At 25.5% G+C, this 21443-nt stretch overlaps 2 protein-coding genes across 2 annotated transcripts in view; one reads left to right on the forward strand and one right to left on the reverse strand.

Annotated features, from left to right (window-relative positions):
- Window positions 1-1347, forward strand: part of LOC111675627 — a 1862-nt gene extending 515 nt beyond the window's left edge. The window contains exons 2-4 of the mRNA XM_046947108.1: window positions 678-875; window positions 937-1101; window positions 1160-1347. Coding sequence (XP_046803064.1) covers window positions 678-875; window positions 937-1101; window positions 1160-1312 — 516 coding nt within the window. The 3' untranslated portion in view covers window positions 1313-1347. The remainder of the gene's footprint in view (window positions 1-677; window positions 876-936; window positions 1102-1159) is intronic.
- Window positions 1-21443, reverse strand: part of LOC111675623 (probable tRNA(His) guanylyltransferase) — a 141876-nt gene that overhangs the window by 26964 nt on the left and 93469 nt on the right. Inside the window, exon 2 of the mRNA XM_046946734.1 lies at window positions 15506-15524. The gene's annotated coding sequence lies outside the window, so the exon portion shown is untranslated. The remainder of the gene's footprint in view (window positions 1-15505; window positions 15525-21443) is intronic.

A 21443-nucleotide genomic window follows, 5' to 3' on the forward strand; every position in this document is an offset into this window, starting at 1 on the left:
TAGTCTATAGTCTAGTCTATAGTCTAGTCTATAGTTTAGTCTATAGTCCAGTCTATAGTCTAGTCTATAGTCTAGTCTATAGTCCAGTCTATAGTCTAGTCTATAGTCCAGTCTATAGTCTAGTCTATAGTCTGGTCTACATTCTAGTCTATACTTGTGCCTATATAAGGCCAACGGTAAATTAGTTTAGTACTTTAAAACCCGACCTCTAATTGTTTTTAACAAATACATTTCTCTATTTAAATACGGAAATAAGTATGTCGGTGTGAAAATGGCGAGCTTTAAACAATCATTAAAAAATTAATATTACTTCTAACAAATCAAATTAAACGTTTAACAATTAGTTCGCTGTTGTTTTATTATCACTATTGTTTTATTGCACCCTTTGAAAAAATAAAAAATTTATATTGATTTGTAATCTACAACTAATTTTATTTTAATTACTGACTTTAATTGTAGGCAAACTAAATATATGTATTTCAATATAAATTAAATAATAATTAGCAAATACTTAGCACAAATTTAAAAATTATAAAACTTGCTACTACTGTACAATTTGGGGGTGGAAAATGTTTAATAATTATAAATGTGTAATTATTTTATTACTAACAAAATATTGTTGGGTAAGTTTACGTATTAAAATGTAGTTTATTTTTTTTAACAAAATATACACCAAGGGAAGTAATTACGTTATTGTGGCCGATGAAAATAGTTTCTTTCAACCATGTAGTAAACAGGACAATGCTGGCAATACGAATATGGAAGATTTCTTGGAACTTAACTTAAAACATGACTTTGCTGATGATACGGAGACTCTAATTACGAATGGTTATATAACTGCAAAAGTTGGTATACCCGAAGGAGTTAAGATAGAGGTAAATATACATTTTATTGAATATCAAAAATAGGATTTAAATGAAATAATAAAATATTTAGTTAGATGTCGAAGTTTTTCATTGGAAACGTGGTAAATGGGAAAAAACTGTATATTCCATAAGACGTGATGATTTCTGTACTGCTGCATTTGATCCAAAGGAATTTTGGTATACGTTAACAAATCAAATGCCGCAAGAAGATCGTGTTTGTCCACCGCAGAAAGGAGTGAGTATATTAAACAATTAATTTGATAAAATTTTAAATTAAATACAAATCTATTCAGACTGTCTATCATATAAATAATTTGGAAAATCGTGTTGAATTTAATAATGCATTTGCACTTGATATGGAAGGAGATTATAAAATTGTATCACATTTTGTTGCGGGCAATTTTTCATCCTGTATTACGGCTTTTGTTACTGTTTGGAAAAATTAATTGAATTTTATTTATTTTTTGGAATAATGGTAATGAAAGGTACTTATGTGATTTAAAAATAACATTATTGAACAAAATTTTGAATTTCTGAAAAATAAAATTTATAATTAAAAATTAAAAAAATATAAAAAATAATGAAAATGAATCTTTTAAATCTTTTAATTTTTTCGTAACATTAATTAAACCTTTCTTTTCATTAATGCAAACAGATTAATGTTTTCAAACGAGTTTAATATTAATTCAGGGGTACCGAAAGGCTACGTTCTTTCCCCATCCCATTTCTTATTTTTATAAATGACCATCTATGTCTACTCTTTTGCCGCTGACAGCTGTATTTATTCTTATTCGGTTTTATTTCGGTTTTATCGATACTATAATGAAATGTGTTCCTCTGAAACGATTCTTATCAAGAACAATGGCCCGCACAACAAATTCATCCAAATTCATTCCTCAGCCACACTGTTCGCATATGGAAGAAACTTCACCGACATTTTCGATGTGAAATGTTTTACATAAAATCGCCACAAACACTATTCCATCTATCCTCCCTCATACAACCTATTTTCCTAGTTGCAGCACATTGAAAATGAATTATTCAGCCGCATTGTTTGCATATGGAAGAAACATCCTGCAGAAGTATTTCCCGACATTTTCGATGTACAAAATTTTACATAAAATGGAATACAATTCTCATGTAAGGGCCGGAGCTTCGAAGTTCAGTTTGGACACGTACAAGAGAGGGCGAAGGTACTTATAGGTGACCAATTCTATTGATTCACTGGAGCATCGTCGCAACGTTGTTTGTATTTCACGGTTTTATCGATACTATAATGGAATGTGTTTCTCTGAAATTAGGAAACTCGTTTCCTATACCCGTTTATTTTTACCCAGCATATGGTTCTTCTCAAGAACAATGGTCCGCACAACATATTTCAGGGAAAATACATTCTTCAGAAACTTCCTGCAGAAGTATTCCCCGACATTTTCGATATGAAAAGTTTTACATAAAATGACCACAAACACTACTCCATCTATCCTCCTTTCCACAACCTATTTTCCTTATATTGTCGTTGAAAACATTGAAGTAAATAATAAAAACACATATATCCAATTCACAATCGATGTCATATCGTTGTAGCGTTGTATGTTATAACAATTTTTTAAAATTAAATTTTTTTAAACAAAAAAATTATAAAAAAATTACGACATAACCGTACAACATCGATTGTGAACTGGACAATATATATGTTTAGGAAATATTTTGTATTTTGCTAGATTTTTTCTCTAACTATTCTAAATAACACATGCGATTCTCAATTTATGTAAAAGTTTTCAAATTAATTAATTCTACCATTTAAATACGGAAATAGTTAGGTGTGAAATTGGCATGCTTTAAACAATTAAATATTTTAATTATTAAACATTTCAGATACATACAAACACATATCAAATTAAAAGTTTTTTGCTGTTGTTTTATTTTTACTTTTGTAAAAAATAATAAGAGATATTGATTTAATTACTGCCACTAATTTAACGCCAACTAATAATATTTCAATATAAATTAAATATTAATTTAAAATTAACAAAAATTGCAACTTGAAGCTGCAGAATGTTGAATTATTTGTAAAAAAATTAATTATTTTATTAATAACAAATTATTGTTGGGTAAGTGAAAATGTTTAACAACACGATATTTTTTTAATAAAACAAGATATAGTGCGTTCCTCCTTTGACGGCCAACGAAATAAAAAAAGGAAATAATCAAAAACATTCGAATAATATATAATTTACCAAACATTTTTGAAATAAAAAGAATATTTCCAAAAAATACAGAATTTTTAGTAAATTTTCGAAATTTTTTGAAGTAAGGTATAAAATTTTCAAAACATATACCTTTAATAAAGTTTTTTTTTTTTTAAATTTTCAAACAATTTAAAATTTTATTGAAAAATGAAATTTTATCAAAAAACTTCAATTAAAACTTTATTAATTAAAATTTATTGTTTTTTTTCGATTTTTCTATAAGATTCCGTGAACGATTATTCTTCGAGCTCTTAAATCACGGACAACCGCTTTTGTTTAGGTATTGTTACAGATGACATCTGTTTAGGAATATCAGCATCCGCAGTGGCTTTCTTTAATCTCCCCAATGTGAAATTTTGATCATTGGAAAGAGCTTTTTCAAAACTGTTAATGATTTTATAGTCAGAACCAACTATTGATTTTATAATCCTATCCACAACAGTATGTGAAAAAGTTTCGTGCATCTAGAGAGAAAATTTTATGGCCAGAGAGGAGCCTTTCTCAAATTTTGCACAGAGGAGACTGGAGTCAATCAGAAGAAGGGTATTCGAAATGTTTAGGTTTTGTCAGGACCTACTTAGAGATACCGGGTTTTGAAGAAGCTCAGATTTCGACAGAATACCGGCTTAGTAGAATTTGTTTTTGTAATTGTAATCACTGCCCTTTGCCGGATACATAATGCACGATATATTTTCGGACATTTGATCAGAAAAATAGTCCCTCCTTTAGAGATTAATGCAGACCAACAAGCCGATCACTATAAGAACAGACACTGTTAGATTTATGAAGTAACGGACAGCCTTTAAGAAGGCAGATAATGTCCTAAGGGGCCAGTTAAAGCTAAACTCTGTGTCCTTGTGAAAAGGTTACTGTGTGGCTGTCTCCTATCCACCCTGCTAGGGGAAACAGACGCTAGAAAGCGGATAGAGGGGAAGTTCTTATTTATATTCGGTTAAGACCTATCCGACAAGAGGGACTTCACCGATTGTGACTTATGTCAGCATGACATTTAAATGTCATCGTACTAACATATTTCAATTGTAATAAAAATGAAACTTTCGTAACTATAACGTAAAATTTCATAATACTTTAATTTATTGAACATTTTAAGATTTTGTGAGATCTTCCAGGACATAAATTAAAAGAAAAAACATTTTGTATAATAAATTTTTGTTTATTTATTTAATTTTATTTATTTCATTTAGTTTTTTTTGAACTTTAAAAAATCAAGGTCAAAGGTAAAATGTAGAAAAGATCTGAAAATTTATTACACAATTTCATAAAAAGGAGAGCAAACTAAAGTTGATATATGTTTGATAACGTGTTTAAATGATGAATTTAATCACAAGGAATGATCGAATTTTTTGGTTCTTTGATCAAACAAATGTTTTAATAATTTTGCTAATTACTCCCTTAAATTTTACAAAACAAAAATGAATTTTCGATTAAACACATTTTTTCTCAATTCTATCGGCTGTTAAATATCACACTTCCCGTTTAATTTGAAATTTTCACAAATATATGCGAATTTTTGTTTTTTCAAAATGTTTTCGTTTTTTTTCTTGAATGGAAAATTTTATAATTAACACTTTTAATGGCGGAAAAAACGTTTAACAAATTTTCTATTTAGACATGTTTATTAAAACCTTTGAAAATTATTTAATATAATAGAAATTTTATAGACATTTTAAATAAAATTAAATTTTCCATTTAACCTTAAAGTATAGCTTCAGTTTGTTTAATTTTTTAATTTAAATGCAAAATTATAAAAACAAACAAATAATAAATAAAATTAAAATTTTTGTTTTGACAATTGTTGCTGTTTTAATCGCATTTAACACAAAAAACAACAGTAATAAACAGTAGGAAAATAAGAAAACAAAGAAATAAATGTATAAAATTGTTATAAATTTCTAGAAGAAAAAATGTAAATATGTATTAATAAAAAATTTAAATAAGTGCAACCGAAACGACTTGTGTTTTTTTATTTGTTTGTATTTCGTAATTAAATTTATTGCCATACGGGTGGTATGAGTGATGTGAGGAATGGTATTTGCAAAGAAAATTTATAGTTAAAATAAAAATAATAAGTAAATATGTTTACTTTTGATGGACATTTATTAATATACATTTTTCTAACAATGGGAACTTAACGCTTTCTTAATAGTAATGGGAGATGTTACGTTGTTTTTACAAATTTCACAAAAAATTTCTTTAACCTTAGATTTTGAAAAGTTTAAAATTTTTCGTACAATTTCGAAAGTCACAGAATCGTAAAATGTTGTTTATAATTGATTAAAAAATTATTGAAAATTTACACAATTTGTCGAATATTTTCAAAATACAATGTTATTTAAAAAACTAGAATTTTTCAAAATTATAGATAATTAAGAAGATTTATTTAAATTAAAAAAAAAATTTTTTGAAAATTTACAGAATTTGTCGAATATTTTCAAAATACAATGTTATTTAAAAAAAAATACAATTTTTCAAAATTATAGATAATTAAAAAGAATTTATTGAAATTAAAAAAAAATATTTATCGAATATTTCCGAAATATATAAAAAATTATAAAAAATTTTTGAAAAATATAGAAAATTTTTCAAAAAATGCAGACCTTTATCAAATGATTAAGAATTTATGGAAAATTTTTAACTGAAAGAAAATTTTCGAAAAATATAAAATTTGTTCCAAAATTGGCGAATCATTAAAAACTTACATTGATGGTGTATTTTAAAAAATTTCTAAAAGTATTGCAAAAATTTACAAAAATCTTGAGAATTAACGCAATAAAAAAATATATATTGAAAATTTGTGAAAAATTATTGAAACATTTTTTAATTTTCGAAATAAAAGGAATTCATCGATTTTAATCGAAAACATAAAATTATCGAAAAATGGAAAATTTTGAAAATTTATCCAAAAAGATAGTAATTTATTAATGAATTCATAATTTTTACAGAAACTATCGAATCAGAATATTTTCATAAGATAAGGAACATTTTCATAAAATATTGAATATTTTTATAAAATATGGTAAATTTTCGTAAAATATGGAATATTTTCAGAAAATATGGAAAATTTTTAAAAAATATCAAATATTATTTATAAAATATATAATTTTTTTTAAAATTTTTGAAAAATAAAGAAACTATATAGTCCGAATAATTTCATAAATTTATTGAATACATATTTTCATAAAATATGGAATATTTTCCTAAAGTTTGGAATATTTTTATAACATATGGAATATTTTTATAAAATATGGAATATTTTTATAAAATATGGAATATTTTCACAAAATATAATACTTATCCCAATTTTATATTTTAATATGAAAAGAATATCATAATTTTTCGACAGACTTACAATTTTTCTAAATATTATAGCACAAACTTACACTGAAAAGTTTAACTCTTTGCTAAAATTTACTAATTATTTTACATAAGTATTAATGACATAAGTACGTAGTTTTCACAAAGAAATTAAATTTGCATGTTTTTTATTTTTTAAGCACAATTTATTTGTAAGTAATTACTAGAGTATTCAAACGATTAATCGTCGATCGGTTAATCGATTAATTTTTGACGATTAATCGTTCGAATAAATGAAAATTGTCAAATTTCAAATAACGAATAAACCGAATAATTTCGATCAATTAACCGATTAAGAAAAACTCACTATTTAGAAGTAAAATTACTATATATTTTCTACAAAATGTAATATTTTTATAATAATTTTTCTTCTTTTCTTAATTTCTAAATCATTTTTCTATAATAAAGAAAATTTATTTGATGATTTTTGAAAAGAAATCATGGAAATAATTATATAGCCTTTATTTCTAGAACCAGTTTTTTGGGAACATTGTTGTGTTCTTAAGTATTTCCAATAAGTTCTTCAGCAACAGTTATAGTTGAACTGGTGTTTAAGGGAACGTATGAATTCTAGAACTCGTTGAAAATCCTAAAAACAGTAATTTCTTTGTATAGAAAAGCATTTCACATAAACATGAATGGTTTATAATATTTGAGAAGAACTAATCATAGAATTAAAGTGTAAGAAGTGAAAATTTTTATTTTTTTTATAAACCGTGCAAAAGTTATTTTTAAACATGAAAAAATCTATGCGTACAGGAAACTGTGACCATTAGTATTAACTCTGTGTACTCAGTTTTCATAATCAGCTCTTTAAAGGACTTTAAAGTTTAAAAGACAACCGATTTAAAATTTATATTAAAATGTATTAATTCCAAATTTATATTAAAAAGTTGGCATTAATATTAATTTCAAATGAAGGTTAGTTCCTGCTTCGAAATAATATAATTTATTTCAAATCATCAAGATCATCAAGAAAGAATTGGAAATCTTTAAGAAAATTTGTCACAAAAAAGTAGTTAAAAGTTTTTGTGTCGAAAATTAAACCTTTTTAAATTTAATTTCTTTTTCGTTTTTTTTTTCTAAGTGAGACAGGCAAATAATATATGTAGATAGAATGTACAGGTTACGAGCTTCCATTTGACACCAATGTTAGAATCATAAAATGCACATAAATATTTTAAATATTTGTTTGTAGTCCTGAAATCCTTTTATAAGGACATAAAAATCGGAGTACGCAGAATTGCTTTAAGTGCAATCTATTTTCACATTCTTATCAACTTTACCATATTTGAAAGCTTTTTTTCGAAATTGTTACAGGGTGTAATATGAAGAAAATTATTGTAAAAAGCAATAGTAACATCCAGTTTCCTTTTGTTCGAATAACCGAATAATTTTTAATTATCCGATTATTAACCGGCTAACGTAAAACCTCAAATAATTATTTGTCGAATAAACCGAATAAGACAAAACCCCGAATAATTGAATACTCTAGTAATTACTAGACTCCTTCTAAGTAATGTGGATGCTAGCAGATGTAAAAGTCATTCAAAATTAAGTTGTTAAAATGTTTTATTTGGTATGTTAAATATTCTAGAAAAATCTCGGTAATGGATAGTATTTCCATAACCACTTACTTTTCTATGACTACTACTTACCATCTGCATTACTTTTCAATGTAAGTTTTTCCTGGGATGCATGAAAGAGAAAGTATAAAGAAGATTTTAATCGGTAGTAATTACTGTAAGAAACAAATTATTAACCATTAAGAATTCGATACAGTTCTTCTGCCTTTCATTCTAAGAATTGAACTTGAAACATTTAATACAATTTATTTAATAAGGAGAAACTAAGTACATAAATATTTACTAAGTTTTCAATTAAATTATAATGTTTACAATTCAAATATTTAACTTGGCAGCTACTAGACGTTTACACGAGAATTTATAAAAAAATGTATTATAGAAAATTAATAATAATTAACTATTATTAACAACTATTAAATAAACATCTAGATCAATAAAGGGAATTATTTAAACACTTAATCCCCCTTAATGTTGATTCATAAAAAACGTCACTTTAAGAAAGTTATCAAATGTATGCTGAATCATTTCTTAAATTAACTCCTTAATATAAATTTAATTTTATAATTTTTATTATATTTAATTGATGATTTCCTTTAATAAAAAAATCATCTTATTTCTTCAAAGTGTTTGCAGTTTTCTTTTTGCTCACATTTAAACAGTTTATTATAAAAAAAAAACAATTTTGTTTTTGAAAGTTAAAGTTGTTTAAGTTTTAATAAATAATTTTTAAAAATTCTTAAAATAGTTTAATACGCCATAAATTCTAAATATTATATGTTTTTGTAAATAGATGTAAAATAAAACCATAAATAACTCTCTATATTTTGCTAAAAAGAAAACAACGCAATTCAATTTGTTTGCTAAAACGAGTTGAGTGAGAAATATTTAAATATTTCAAACATTGTAACAATCTTGTAATTAATCAAAAAAAAAAAAAAAAAAAAAACACAAAAATTATAATAATTAATAACGTCAATGATCGCAATAGCATATAGTTATATTACAAAATTTGTCATTCGTTTAGTAATTATTTAGTATATTCTTCTGTTTGTTTTGTTAACATTTTAATTAACAATTTAAAGTTAATCATATTGGAGAGGAGATATCCTAAATAATATTTATGTATATATTTTCTGCTTATTAATAATAATTTATCCAAGGTTTGTAAAAAGAATTGGAAGTAAATAATACACCTTTAATAAACCGTTATAAATAAGCTCCTTTATGTTTCTAATTTATCTTTTAACTTATTCAAATTTAATTTCATTTATTTATGTTCTTATATTTCCCAGTATTCTTTTTACTTTTAGCTGTTAGTCGAAATCAATTAATATACATATATTTTAAATATGTACGTGTATCTTTTTGTCAGGAGTAGGACAATATTTGCTTCATATATTGTCAATTTGTTTTTTTGTTTACTTAGTTTAAAATTTTGTCACATTTATTTTGGGAAAACAATAAGCACATAAATAGAATCAGATTCTAAATGAAGCAGAACGTGACTCGTGTCCCGATTTTGTAAAAAACGTCAATATGATGATTAGTATTATGAAATTGCAACTGATCGTGAGTCACTGTAAAAAAATTTAAATATGTATATAATTTACTTTAAATAGTTATGAATTATTTATCAACATTTAAATTAAATAAAGAAATAGGGACTCAGAACTTGTTACTGCCCCGTATTAACCATATTAGCTGAAATAAGTTGATTATATCAGTTTGCGACACTTTCTAGTTCAGTTCTAGTTCAGTTCTTGTTCAGTTCTAGTTTAGTTTTAGTTCAGTTCTAGTTCAGTTCTAGTTCAGTTCTAGTTCAGTTCTAGTTCAGTTCTAGTTCAGTTCTAGTTCAGTTCTAGTTCAGTTCTAGTTCAGTTCTAGTTCAGTTCTAGTTCAGTTCTAGTTCAGTTCTAGTTCTAGTTCAGTTCTAGTTCAGTTCTAGTTCAGTTCTAGTTCAGTTCTAGTTCAGTTCTAGTTCAGTTAAGTATTTTACAAACTTTCAACAGCATTCAGTTGCATATAATTTGTACCCATTCATTGGCAAATAATTTTACTCTTTTTAAGGCGTTATCTTTCAAATCACCACTAATGTAGAGTTCTTACTTATCACAATTACTCTTTCCTTCAAGTATATTTAGCGGAAAAGCTTCCTATATCATATATTTCAATATTTTGTCTCTGATAAGAATTTGTCAATCATGCAGTTATTTATGTATTTTGTTGCCATTAACTTGCATTGAAAAATTAAATAAAACAAGTTGTTTTTTATTTAACATTTTTATAAAATATTTTTGTATGTTCCGGAAACACATGTGCGATATATTCTATAGAAAACAAAAATACTATAAAAAATGTCTCCGTGTTAAAAATAAAATAAAAATAAATCAAGAATGTTTTTTTGTGCTTCTTGATGTTAAATTTATAGAGCATTTTTTAAATAAAAAATTAAAAATCTTATGATGTTTTTATTTGGTTTCCAAAAAAACTTAATAAATATGCATTTCAATCCACAAACAGTAAATAAACAGTTTAAAAAAAATTTCTCAAAAAATCCCAACGATAAATAATTAAAAAAAAAACACTTTGTTTTCATAAACAGAATGTGGAGAGGGAGAGCCAGATCACTGATCAGATGACAATTCAGGGTTGCAATTACTTGTAGTTTTTTGACTTATTATTTGATGCTGAGTGTGTGCGTATATGCATGCTTATATATTTTGTATAAAATTTCAGAACTCTATTCACTATTCTGCATAAAACCCCAGCAGTTTCAGTAAATTTATCCCTCTATATGCCCAATTTTTCTTTTATGTTTTTCGTTATTTTAGCGTCAATGAGTAACCTACCAGAAAATAATCTACTACAGATTGTACCATTCAGAATACACACTTTTTAAGTTAAATCTTTATTTTGGTTTAGTCATCTCTAACTGCAGGGAATATTTTATTTATGTATGTATTTTTAAAAACGATGTTACTCTTTTTTATAACTTCATTTACCTACTGTTACTATTATGTGTGTATAAATAATACCAGAAATTGTTCGCGAAACATGTGTTTGTTTAAAATATTTTATTGAATTTTAAAATGGCACTAAAAAAGTTCAATAACCGCATCTTTAGTTTAAATACTATTCCAAAATAGTTCAGTTGTATACAATACAAAAACAAACTTAATAAATGAGTTCAACAACATATTGAAAGGGGAAGTGAAATAGTTGTCAGTTTTGATTCGAATGTTTATACATAATTAAATATGCCACAGAGTTATATACATATGTATTTGCTTAAGTTGTCTTATGCATTGCGGATTTATTGCTTAAATTTTCAAATATTTAAGTAATAAATTATACTTCTAAAACTGTTTTTACTTTAATGAGTTATTAACAAATGTTTCCCAAAATCATGTAAAGATAATATATCTTTAAACTTGTTAATACAATCAAATTATATTAATTGATCTGATTTCTTTCAAATACTGTAATTCTTTATATAAATCATAGTCAATCATTACATTCTTTTAAAAACTATCTTCAACCAAAAATATATAGGTACATATGGCAAAAAATAGCACGTGAATTTTACATAATAAAATCATAGTATAATAAAACTAAACGATCCGATTTCTTACACATGCTTCGGGAGATCTTTCAAGCTAAACATTAATACATTTAATATTTAGCCAGACATAAAACAATAACAAAAATCCACATGGAACGTGCTACTTTTTTCTCATATCGTTTGAATATTTAATGAGAAATCTGTTATTTTTTCAAATTTTAATACCCTACAAAAGGCAACAATCAGTTTCAGTTCTATTTCAGTTTAGTTCTAGTTCAGTTCAAGTTCAGTTCTAGTTCAGTTCTAGTTCAGTTCTAGTTCAGTTCTAGTTCAGTTCTAGTTCAGTTCTAGTTCAGTTCTAGTTCAGTTCTAGTTCAGTTCTAGTTCAGTTCTAGTTCAGTTCTAGTTCAGTTCTAGTTCAGTTCTAGTTCAGTTCTAGTTCAGTTCTAGTTCAGTTCTAGTTCAGTTCTAGTTCAGTTCTAGTTCAGTCCTAGTTCAGTTCTAGTTCAGTTCTAGATCAGTTCTAGTTCAGTTCTTGTTTCAGTTCTAGTTCAATTTTAGAATTAGTTTAACTCTGGTTTTGTTCAAGATTATTGCTTCTGTTTCTACACTGCTCGAATAACCTTACAAGTTTTTTCTAGTATGTAACAAGTTATTCAATATTCTAGTTTATTAACGTGTTGTAATTATTTTATTACTTTATCTCATCGTAGGGTATAATTTTAGCCGACCTTGACTGATTGTATATATTTCTTGTTTGTAGCATTTTTTTTCGAAATTTGTGTGCTAAACAAGTTCATAGAACTCTAAACATAATGTAAATAAAACATAAACATCAAGTCTAGTAATGTATTGTGTGATGTCTCTACAGTATTTAAAGAATTTATAGTGAATTATTTTCACAAAAACTAGAATTAATTTAAAATTATAAAGTTGTTGTTTATTTAAGTGATTTTACAAGGTAAACGAGATACTCGTACTATTGCTGGTTGTATACCTAGTTGAAAAATTAAAGATTATCTTCACATAAATTTGATTCAACATCATTTATCTTTTTGTTGTCATATAAATAGTAATAAGTTGTATATTTTTGCTGTTATTTTTTATACTTCTGAAGTTGTTCTGTTTGTTGTTGTTTGCATTTTATAATTATGATGGCGCCCAAAACCGTATATTAATCAGCCAAAAGATTTGATACATTTTTTTAAATCTTGTTTTGGCAATGCTGGTAGGTGATGAATAGGTTACTTATCATAATTTTATATGTATGTACCTACCGTAACGAAAAATGTGTAACGAGACCAAATACCAAATTTTTAACAACTTTAATGAGATGTTAAAAATCATATTTTTTAAAAAATAAAAAATTTTATTACGGTATATTTTTTTGTTATTTCTTATTATTCTTTAGAGTAGGGTATATTTATTTCCAACTATCAGCAAAAATCATTATTATTTATTTTATTTTCAATTTGTTATTATTTTATAGCTCTTTTATTTTATTTGAAATACAATCCTGATTTGTTTTTATTCATTTATTAATAAGGTGGTTAAACAACTTAATTGTTTTTTTTGTATTATTTTAAAATTTTCAAATATTATTAATAGAATTTTACGTCATTTAATCTATTATGTTTATTTAAAATCACATTTAGACATTCAAACCTCTATGAATAATGTAAAATTATCAAATAAATTATAATATTAATTTTCTAAAATAACATATTTTAATTTTTTGTAACAATATTAATCATACGTACTGTGGCACGCAGTTAATTAAATAGAACTGAACTAGAAATGAACTAAAACTGAACTAGAACTGAACTAGAACTGAACTAGAACTGAACTAGAACTGAACTAGAACTGAACTAGAACTGAACTAGAACTGAACTAGAACTGAACTAGAACTGAACTAGAACTGAACTAGAACTCAACTAGAACTGAACTAGAACTGAACTAGAACTGAACTAGAACTGAACTAGAACTGAACTAGAACTCAACTAGAACTGAACTAGAACTGAACTAGAAATGAACTAAAACTGAACTAGAATTAAACTGGAACTGATGTAAGTTACTGCTTCATTTGTTTTTTTAAGACTGATAAAGGCTGTGAATGTTTGCCTTTAAAGTTAAAACTTCCTGCTTTTATATTTTTTAATTTGCAATTCCTCCAAAAGCTTAAAACACATCATTCATTATGTAATTGATTTATTATAACGATAATGTCCTTCACACAATTTACTTTTATTTTTTATATATATTTGTGAAATAACGTGAATAAAATTTATTAAATATTTACATGTATATGGGCAATTATTGGCCGGCCCCACCTTTTGAACCTTCAATGGCAAAATTATAGTATAATTTAGTTTACTCCTTTTTTTGCATTTACATATTTTAAATAAAATAATAATAATGACTTAAACTTAGTAAATAATATGTCTTTAGTAAATTTTTATACAAAATTTTTAACATGTGTTATTAAACCAATAACAAGAAAAAAAACAGGTTAAAAATTAACAAAATTTATATAAAAAGAGAGAAGGTACGTCTTCGTACCTCGAATGTTCTTGATATTGAATAAAACGTTTTTTGTTTGTTAAATAAATAAATGTATTAACAACAATACGCAATAATTATTTGTTACATTTTAAATTGTTTAATGAACTTGTAAACTGAACAATACAAAATTCAACATTATCTTAATTATATCCTACGTTAAGTTGTTTAAATTCCTATAGCTATAGCGTAGGTACATTGGAAAATTTGCAATGTCAAAGTCTCCTTTTATAACATAGATAAATTAAACGTTTATTTAAATAGAATTAAAAAATAGTGACAAATACGATTGTGTTTGATTAATTAGGAGAAAGTAATAATTTTATTATAATAATGAAAAGTTACATCAAATCGTTTGTTAAGTAGAGCACTTTTGGTTTCATTAATATCATCTTATATTTGCAAACTTTTTAAAATTCATCGATTGGTTTTAAAATTAAATCGATTTGAAAACTTTTTTGAATTATTATGAAATACTTATGAGTTGTTTATAAATGTGAGGCATAATATTTGCTGTCACTCACAGTATATTATTTTATACATTTTTATTAGACTCTCGATAGCCTTAAATGTCAATTAAGGCTGAAAATTGTATTTATTGATTTAATATACATTTTTTATTGTTTTATTTTATTTATTGCATTTTAAACATTAGTTTATATTTAAACGATTCCTTTCCGGTTTATTAGTTTTTTTTTGCAATTTATTTATAAGTGATTAAATACAACAGATCAGACAAAAGGAAAACCTTTTTTTTGCTGTTGCTGTCACAGTGCCAAAAAAATGTTTGCTTTGTCAATAATTTTGTGTTTGTCATTTTCAAATACATAATTTACAAAAAAAAGTAAAACAAATTATTAAAAAAATCAATAAAACAATTTATATTAATTAATCTGAAAGCTTTCTTAAGAATTTCTCGCTAAATTACACTGTAACACTCTTACACAATGGAATTGTTTTTGTTTTTTCTTTATGTGAATTTTGCAGATATTTAATGGGCAGGTTTATTTTTAACATTTAAATACTTAAGAATTTGTATAAAAAAGTATAAAAACTGGAATTTTTAATTAAACAATAAATACATTTTTGATGAAGACCAACAATAAACGATTAAATATTTGCAGAAGTCAAATTATTTACAATATAAAATGGGGTCGTATGCAAAATAACACTGTGCTACATATATCGAAAATATTTATGTTGAAAATTTTAATGAAATTGCGAAATTTGAAATATATGTTAAAAAAATTTATAACATTTTGTTTTTAAATTGAGAAAGTTAAAATAGATTATTTAAAAAAAACTTACCAAACAGTTTATTTGTGATCTGAAATAAATAAATATATATATTAATTAAAAACAAATAAAATGAAACATTTAACATTGAATTTTGTGTAAAATTTCAAATTTTCTATTAATATTCGTTTTTTTTCTGTCAAATTTTTGGTAAAATTTTAAATTTCTAAAGAAATTTTGATTTTGTGTAGAAATTTTCAAATCGAAAGCAACCAGGTTTGACATAACTTTTAAGTCCAAAATTAAAAAGAAAAAAATTCCTGAAGTTTTATAAAATATCCATAAATTTACTGGAATTTTGTCAAAGGATTAAAGAAAAATATTCTTAATTAAAAAGTAACATTTTTAAGTAAAAATATCGATATAAACCTACCTACCTACATTATGCAAAATTATTTAATTAAAACATTATATGTTAACTGCGAAACATGTATTTATTCAATTAATAATTTCTACATTTGTGCTGAAATATTATTATAAAAAAAATATTTAAAATAAAATGGAAAATTTATAACATTTATTTCTTAAATTTGCATAAATTTGCATAATAGAGCATAAACATCTGGTTTAAAAAAATATAATTAAACAAGCTTTTTGTTTAGCAATATTTTACGCACTAACATTTATTTAAAATAAATGTTGCCAATAGTTAAATCAAACAAAATAGACAATAACGCCATTAACGTCAACTATAACGACATTTGACGAAAACAAACGAAATGAATTACTGGAAATAACTTATTAAATAAAATATACTCATACCATAACAAAAGTAAGTCACGTGCAATTATGTGTTATTAAAGTTTATTTACTTTTATTGTTAGCTTTTATATATATTTTTATTGTCTAATTGATAAATTTAAATATATTTTTATACATCCTTTATCTGAAAATACAAAAAAAAAATGGGTTCCTATTGAAACTCCTGTCGAGAAGCCACGGATAAAAGGACAATTAATTTGAAGTTTAGTCAATACTTAGTCTTTATTTTAGTCTAGTCACTAGTCAATATTCTAATCTATATTATAGTCTAGTCTATAGTCTAGTCTATAGTCTAGTCTATAGTCTAGTCTAAAGTCTAGTCTATAGTCTAGTCTATAGTCTAGTCTATAGTCTAGTCTATAGTCTAGTCTATTGTCTAGTCTATAGTCTAGTCTATAGTCTAGTCTATAGTCTAGTCTATAGTCTAGTCTATTGTCTAGTCTATAGTCTAGTCTATAGTCTAGTCTATAGTCTAGTCTATAGTCTAGTCTATAGTCTAGTCTATAGTCTAGTCTATAGTCTAGTCTATAGTCTAGTCATAGTCTAGTCTATAGTCTAGTCTATAGTCTAGTCTATAGTCTAGTCTATAGTCTAGTCTATAGTCTAGTCTATAGTCTAGTCTATAGTCTAGTCTATAGTCTAGTCTATAGTCTAGTCTATAGACTAGTCTATAGTCTAGTCTATAGTCTAGTCTATAGTCTAGTCTATAGTCTAGTCTATAGTCTAGTCTATAGTCTAGTCTATAGTCTAGTCTATAGTTTAGTCTATAGTCTAGTCTATAGTTTAGTCTATAGTTTAGTCTATAGTCTGTCTATAGTCTAGTCTATAGTCTAGTCTATAGTCTAGTCTATAGTCTAGTCTATAGTCTAGTCTATAGTCTAGTCTATAGTCTAGTCTATAGTCTAGTCTATAGTCTAGTCTATAGTCTAGTCTATAGTCTAGTCTGTAGTCTAGTCTATAGTCTAGTCTATAGTCTAGTCTATAGTCTAGTCTGTAGTCTAGTCTATAGTCTAGTCTATAGTCTAGTCTATAGTCTAGTCTATAGTCTAGTCTATAGTCTAGTCTCTAGTCTAGTCTATAGTCTAGTCTATAGTCTAGTCTATAGTCTAGTCTATAGTCTAGTCTATAGTCTAGTCTATAGTCTAGTCTATAGTCTAGTCTATAGTCTAGTCTATAGTCTAGTCTATAGTCTAGTTTATAGTCTATAGTCTAGTTTATAGTCTATAGTCTAGTTTATAGTCTAGTCTTGGGGTGTTACAGGTTTGCAAAATCTTGTTTTATTCAAAAAAAATATTTGTATCACTTAAACTTTACACTTTATTATTTTATTAAAAAAAATTGTTTATAAATTATTAATTAAATTTTTTGTCTTATTTTTTTTGTCAAGTACTGATGGAAATACTTCAAAGTGCAATTATTTTTTTTTTTTGTTTATTTAAGTGTTTTTTTAGTACCGAAACAATTTTGGAATTTTTTTGTCAATAATTTACTAATTACTTTATAGTGGTGTTTTTAAACTCGATATTTGAAGGCTTAATTCTTTTTCAACCTACTAGAAAATTAAGAACAAAAAATTTGCAATTAAATATTTCGTAATTATTAATTAAGATATAATAAGTATTTTTTACATATTTAAAATATTGTTATAATATTTGGGTTTTAACGAACAAAATTCGGAAAATTTTATAATTTTTATAAATATTTCTCGTTTTTAATAAACGAAATGCTGATTATTATTATTCAATCTAGGAACTGGTCCCTCGATAAACATAACCTGATAAGACCCATTACTGTTACTACAATTCCATTTAAAAAAAAAAAAAACTTTATAATTCCCCCAAATTATACAGATTAAAAGCAAATGTCATCAAAATGGAATTGTTATTAAATTGACAATAAAGTTTTGTAGTTAAATGCCAATAAACTTATATATTAACAAAGAATTTAAATTGATTATATCGACGAGTATTTGTTTTACTAAGATTGTTCTTTTAGAAATGCTATCGATTACAAGTGATATTGAATTTAAAGAAATAACACATTATTTTATTTACTTATTTTTAAAGTGTTTTATAATTTCTCGTTAATTATAAAAATAGATATTAACAAATATATTCATGGTCTAAAAATAGCCAAACAATACTCATGTCAAGTGTGAAAATAAAACTGATAAAAATTAAATTAACAAAAAAATTAAACTGAACTTCTTTTATCTAGAAAGTCAAGTGCAATTTCATTTGTTTGAAAAATTAATTTTCTGATAATCAGTTTGATAAAAAAATCACGACTGTTGCAATACCAATTGTCTTTTCCCTGAAATCACCAAACATTCGATTTGATTTTTTTAATTGGTTTGAATTGTTTTAACTAGTTTTTGCCAAATGAAAGGAGAAAATTAGCAAATGATTAACCTTAGTTATCTGAGAAATGTTAAATAAATATTTAATTTTTTATATTATTTATTAAGAAATTAGTGCTAATTTTTACAAATAACAATACTTACATACATATGAAAATATTTATATATTTTATAGGTAGACGATTCATATGTATGTATGTATATCATAGAATGCAGCTGTTTTGTGAGGTCTCCTGAATGAAATTTTGAAATTAACGAAAAATATGGGAAGTATTTACGAACGTACGACTAAAAGGTTAGAAAACTTTTTTCTAAACCACATAATCAATTATCACATTAATGTTGTGAAAATTAAAAGTTAATAATGTGTGTTAATATTAAAATCAAAAAAGAGTAAATAATAGTTCATATGAATAAATTGCGTAGTTTTTTAAATTGTTATATATAAATTGATAGTTATGTGAATTAAATGAGTGAATTTTTAATTTATTTTTTCATTCTTTAAGAGACCCTTCGCTTATAAAAACTTTATATAAACATTAAGAGTATGCAAACAAATAAATCGTTATGAAATTTAAACTAAAAGTTTACTAGAACTGAACTAGAACTGAACTAGAACTGAACTAGAACTGAACTAGAACTGAACTAGAACTGAACTAGAACTGAACTAGAACTGAACTAGAACTGAACTAGAACTGAACTAGAACTGAACTAGAACTGAACTAGAACTGAACTAGAACTGAACTAGAACTGAACTAGAACTGAACTAGAACTGAACCAGAACTGAACTAGAACTGAACTAGAACTGAACTAGAACTGAACTAGAACTGAACTAGAACTGAACTAGAACTGAACTAGAACTGAACTAGAACTGAACTAGAACTGAACTAGAAACTGAACTAGAACTGAACCAGAACATGAACTAGAACTGAACTAGAACTGAACTAGAACTGAACTAGAACTGAACTAGAACTGAACTAGAACTGAACTAGAACTGAACTAGAACTGAACTAGAACTGAACTAGAACTGAACTAGAACTGAACTAGAACTGAACTAGAACTGAACTAGAACTGAACTAGAACTGAACTAGAACTGAACTAGAACTGAACTAGAAATGAACTAGAACTGAACTAGAACTGAACTAGAACTGAACTAGAACTGAACTAGAACTGAACTAGAACTGAACTAGAACTGAACTAGAACTGAACTAGAACTGAACTAGAACTGAACTAGAACTGAACTAGAACTGAACTAGAACTGAATTAGAACTGAACTAGAACTGAACTAGAACTGAACTAGAACTGAACTAGAACTGAACTAGAACTGAACTAGAACTGAACTAGAACTGAACTAGAACTGAACTAGAACTGAACTAGAACTGAACTAGAACTGAACTAGAACTGAACTAGAACTGAACTAGAACTGAACTAGAATTGAAGTAGAACTAAACTAGAACTGAACTAAAACTAACCTAGAACTGAACTAAAACTAACCTAGAACTGAAATAAATTGAATTGATTTTTTTTGCTCAAGAACATCTTGTTTCCCACAGCATTAGGTTTCGACAAAAACCAACTTTATGAATAGGGCAGACAAATTTCAGTTACTGGTACGAATCGTATCGGTTTTATAACACATTATTGCTAACAATGAATAAAAAGGCTTATTTATTATTGTATTAATACAATAATATACTTATTTGCACATATGGAAATATTGTTATTATTTATTCGATTTCTAGCATTTAATAATGTTTTCTATAAAATATTTAAGCATTTTCTTTTACGGTGCTAAAAGTTTTTTGTTTAAAATTTTTCGATATTTGCCTAATCAAATTTCAGCAGCTACATATATTCAAGTAAATAAATCTCAAAAACATACTTAATAATTCGCTAGACAAATAAATAAGTTTATTATATTGCTTTAAAAGTTTTTCATAAGTGAATTTAATAAATATGTACTAATAGTATCACTCACTACTTGTGTGGTATTTTAGTGTTTGTCGCAGTTGAGTTTTTTGTTTAGTTCCTAATTTTTATGTTCCTGAATTATGTATGTTTGTATATTTAAAAAATCTTTTTATTTAATAATTTTGTATAATTTTCTTTTATTATACAATTTTAAACATTTTATATATTCGTAACGTATCCTACCAGGCGGTAAATGTACGCCCTTGACCATCATTGTTTTGAGAGAGAGAGAGAAAAATACACGGGGCAATAATTTAATCCAGACTTGTTTTTAAGGTGTGCGAGTATTCATTAAATGTTTAACAAAAAAAAAAAAAAAAACAATATCCCCATAGTTAAAGTTTAAATAATAATAGACGTTTAACGACAATAATGCATATTAAATGATTATATTAACAAAAAGAAATAAACAATAAAACAACAAAAAGAATAAATAAATGAATGGATCAATGAATATGTATGTTTTCAAAAAATATTGCATGAATAAATTTGTGTTTTTTTATTAGAATCAAAGTAAATAGTTAATTGACGGAAAATACATCATTAGAGGAGATTTCGGAAGGGTCCTATGTGGTACTTGGGTCAATTTTTAACTCAGTGATTTTCTATCAGTGACGAAATGATGTTAAGAAAGAGAGTAAGGACCTACAAAACTTATTGATATAAAATTTTATAGCGATACTAACATTATTATCCCAATTATATATAATTCCGAAAAAGGACACTGTTTTGGGGTTTTGGCCAATTATGGACTATTTATGATGTAAGCAAAATTATGAGATAATACATTTAACTTGTATGAGGCCGGTTGTATGAGGACTATTGTCCTATAATCTAATAAGGTCCCAATATTTCGAT

This window comes from Lucilia cuprina, chromosome 3, assembly GCF_022045245.1.
Source record: "Lucilia cuprina isolate Lc7/37 chromosome 3, ASM2204524v1, whole genome shotgun sequence".
Lineage (NCBI taxonomy): Eukaryota > Metazoa > Arthropoda > Insecta > Diptera > Calliphoridae > Lucilia > Lucilia cuprina.